This window comes from Sinocyclocheilus grahami, unplaced genomic scaffold, assembly GCF_001515645.1.
Source record: "Sinocyclocheilus grahami isolate Dianchi unplaced genomic scaffold, SAMN03320097.WGS_v1.1 scaffold833.1, whole genome shotgun sequence".
NCBI classification, from domain to species: domain Eukaryota; kingdom Metazoa; phylum Chordata; class Actinopteri; order Cypriniformes; family Cyprinidae; genus Sinocyclocheilus; species Sinocyclocheilus grahami.
In genome coordinates this window covers 45,048-48,582 of record NW_015506012.1, presented here as the reverse complement: position 1 = coordinate 48,582, position 3,535 = coordinate 45,048, and the positions used below count along the sequence as shown (strand labels likewise).

The 3,535-nt window shown below is 37.4% G+C and overlaps 1 protein-coding gene across 1 annotated transcript; it reads right to left on the bottom strand.

Moving 5' to 3' along the window:
- Positions 1-256: 256 nt before the first annotated feature.
- On the bottom strand, positions 257-1,907 carry LOC107562684 (uncharacterized). The gene has a single exon (XM_016247371.1). It carries the CDS (start codon positions 1,804-1,806, stop codon positions 376-378), a length of 1,431 nt encoding a protein of 476 aa, XP_016102857.1. The 5' UTR covers positions 1,807-1,907; the 3' UTR covers positions 257-375.
- Positions 1,908-3,535: the final 1,628 nt, after the last annotated feature.

Sequence of the window (3,535 nt, the reverse complement as noted above, 5' to 3'; positions counted from 1 at the left end):
AAATGTTGATGGAAAGCAGTTTCACACAACATATCATAAGCATGTGGCTTGTTGCCTTCTCAGAGTCGTGTGGGATATTCATTGCTATAGAAACTAGACTGCAGTGACACTGCCATATAAAAAATAGGAAAAATAGAAGGTAACATTAATGAATATATGACAAAAGTTAATCATGCAAGTACAAACTTACAGCATTAAAATGACATAAAATTACAAACTTTTCCACAATCCGATATCAATAATAAACATTACAATTGTTTGTTTATACACACCAATTCCTCCTCGTTTTTTCCCATCTGTTACACACAGCTTTATTTATACCATCATAGAGAAATATGAAACCATTTGCTGAATAAAGAATATAGATATGTGTGGTTACGCATGATCCAAACTTATCTGATTGTGCTGCTGTTCGATTGTGAGTTGCTCCACAGCGCCACGAATGGCTGCTTGCACCATTGAAATTGCCGTCTGAATCAGTAAGGTCTCATTACAATGGCTGTGGTCCAGTTCAGGAGACATATTTAGGTCAGAAGGATGCAGTGTGTTGCTTGTTAGCCTGTTTATTCTTAAATGTTGCCAGGATCCATTCACTGTGAGACCATCAAACTGAGGCGTCTCATTTATGTTCTCTTCCTCTGATGAATATGCTTGCTCTATAGTAATCACTGGCTTGCATTTGACATAATTTTTAATAGGCTTCTCAATTAAGACTAGCAGATCACCACCTGATGATGTGCCTGGAAACTCACTGCAACATTCAGAATCCAAAACACCATTTGTTTTTAATACCTGGTTTTCTTTTTTATTTATATTAACATCTTGGTCAATGCATATTTCCTTATTCTCATCCATGTGGTCAGACTCAATATGTGTGTTAACGCTCACCTCTGCACTGAATGTAAATGTCTCTGGAATGCTTTCCGCTTTTATGTCTTGTTCTTCCTTTTGGTTCTCTTCTTTTTCTATACTGGAACTGTCCAAAGCAGCCTCAGGTGATTGATTCAGTTGATCAGTTTCTTCTTTTTGTGATTGCTTGGGAGCATTATACTCAAACTGATCATTATGATATGCTTTCTTCTTTTTTGGAAAGATGCGGTAGATCTTTTTAAATGTCAAACCTTTTGTTGCCGTTATCTCCTGAAAAACCATGCTATTGTCTTGCTCTCGACATCCCCTTCCTAGATTGACATTGGATGTGGTAGATCTCTTACAAAGGGGCCATACTGTAAAGAAAGGCCTAGTTTTACTTGTCCCATTAGGAACTTCCTTGATTACATCCCTCAGTTTATTCTCATCCATGGAGTTACACATACTGTGTTGAGCTTTGTTTCTGTTTTTCTTTGTTTTTTGAGGATTCAAAGTCTCGTTTTCTGTTCTCTCCGATTCCTCCCTTTTTCCACACCTGAAGAGTGAGGAAAACATCCTTTTAATGGATGTTTTTGAAGTGCTTCTGGTCATTTTTGTTTTACTTTCCATATTTTCATCTTTGCTTTCACTATGCTCCAATGTTACAAGAATTCCTGAGGTATCTCCTGGAGCATCTGGCTGGGTTTCCTTCTCCTCTGAGGGGTTTTCTGGGCTGTGGTGGGTAATAAGTGAGGATTCATTTCCATAATTTTCTTGATCATTATTCTCCGCTGTGCTATCACAACTTGTACCTTGTCTTTGCCTTCTCTGAGATTTACCTTCCAGTTTCTCCCTTGATTTTGACTTCCCCAGCAAAAGTCTCGGTGGACCCGTCAGTTTTCTCTTCAAACCCCCCCTCTCCTGACTGTCGGGTAATTCTGTCTCTTGTGTGGACATGGTTAATCAAACTGTACCAAAGTCAATAATCGTCCAAACTGACAATACTGGATCAATTACCCAAGCGGGTGTTTTCTCTGCTTACATATTGTCAGTTTAAAGATGTGGAGATGCTGCAAACCAACACAAAACATTGTCTTGGTGAAGTTAAAGGTTTTCTGTATTTCATTTGTTGATTGAAACATATCTATTGCCTGATTTGTGTTCAGTAATAAGCTTTTCGATATAGGCTATTGTTAATTTGAAATGTTTATATTTTGATCATACTGAGAGATGACATCTGCAATGTGCTACAATGTTTATAGCACAAACAACATGAACTCACACTGGGTGTGACACCAGTGAATAGTCTCATTAAAAACATAATTTTGGCTATATAAAGAATTCAAAAGGCGTTTTGCTAACAGTAAAAGTGAACTAAACACAATTAAGGGCAAATAATAACTCTATCTCCCAACACTTTAAATGATAGGCTACAGGAATAAATCTATCTCAGTGCAAAGTCAAAACTCGAAGGCTATTCCGATAAAACCCTATTTTGTTTGTGACGTCTGTAAATTTGAGACGAATGCTAACGGTCCTTACTTTAACTTAATCTATATGGTTATTAAAGATAACTCAGAACAGCATGTTAACTAATATTTAAAAAGTCCTACAACAATGTACTAATTAATAATAAGTTAAAACACCTACCAGTAAAGCACAGAGCACGACGTAAACTATTTTCACGGTTGTCTGGGGCGATGAGATTCCAAGAGCGTTTATAAATCCCCTCACAGATCTGCCGCGCTTAGAGACTTGCGCCGACTCACTGCACTTTACGCGCCTAACTGTTTCCATGACGACCAGCTGATTGACGGTTTCCGTGAGCGTGCCGATCACCCATCCAATCAACACGGAGAAGGCTCTGCTAATGTGAAGATATTATTGATATCCATCACGGCGACCATACACACTCGCCATACACAATTTCCTGACACGTTTTCCCCACCCTTATCCATAAAAAAAAGTCGGGGGGAAAAAAACACTAAAAAGAAGGCAACTAGTAGCCTACTTTTGGCCCCTGAAAAGCGTTTCACACTTCCGTTAGTTTAATTTAGGCTATCTACTTACAATGTTCAAAATGTCCAATTAATGGTTAGTGTACATCGTTTTCAAATCATTTTGAATATTTGATAATATGACAACTTAACTGGAAATTATGAGTAATATATTTGGTTTATGTGATAATTAGGCTACCTTGTTTTTTCTTAGCACATTAAATGCCTGCATTTCATCTCATAACTGGCAAATTTGTCTCCTTGGTTACCAAGCATTCTAAGTTTTGTTCATTTATTTTCTATTTAGAATGTTGGTCCTGATGAAAATTATGCCAAAACAAGGGACAATTATAATCGTCATAAATTGTTATAAATAATGTGTTTAAAAACTGATTATTGTGACACGTACACACACGCACATACACACAAGTTGGGTTTCCATGTTTTATGGGGACATTCCATAGGCGTAATGGTTTTTATACTGTACAAACAGTATTTTCATTACCTTACACGTAAACCTAGCCCTTACAGGAAACTTTCTGCATTTTTAGATTTTCAAAAAACTTCACTCTGTATGATTTATAAGATCGTTTCCTCATGGGGGCCAAAAATGTCCATACAAGGACAAGGTTTTTGGATATTGCCATCTTTGTTGGGGACATTTTCCATCACGGCGACCATACACACTC

What these genes read in the sequence shown, in the direction of transcription:
- LOC107562684 (XM_016247371.1), bottom strand. Translation starts at nt 1,806, where the DNA reads ATGTCCACACAAGAGACAGAATTACCCGACAGTCAGGAGAGGGGGGGT.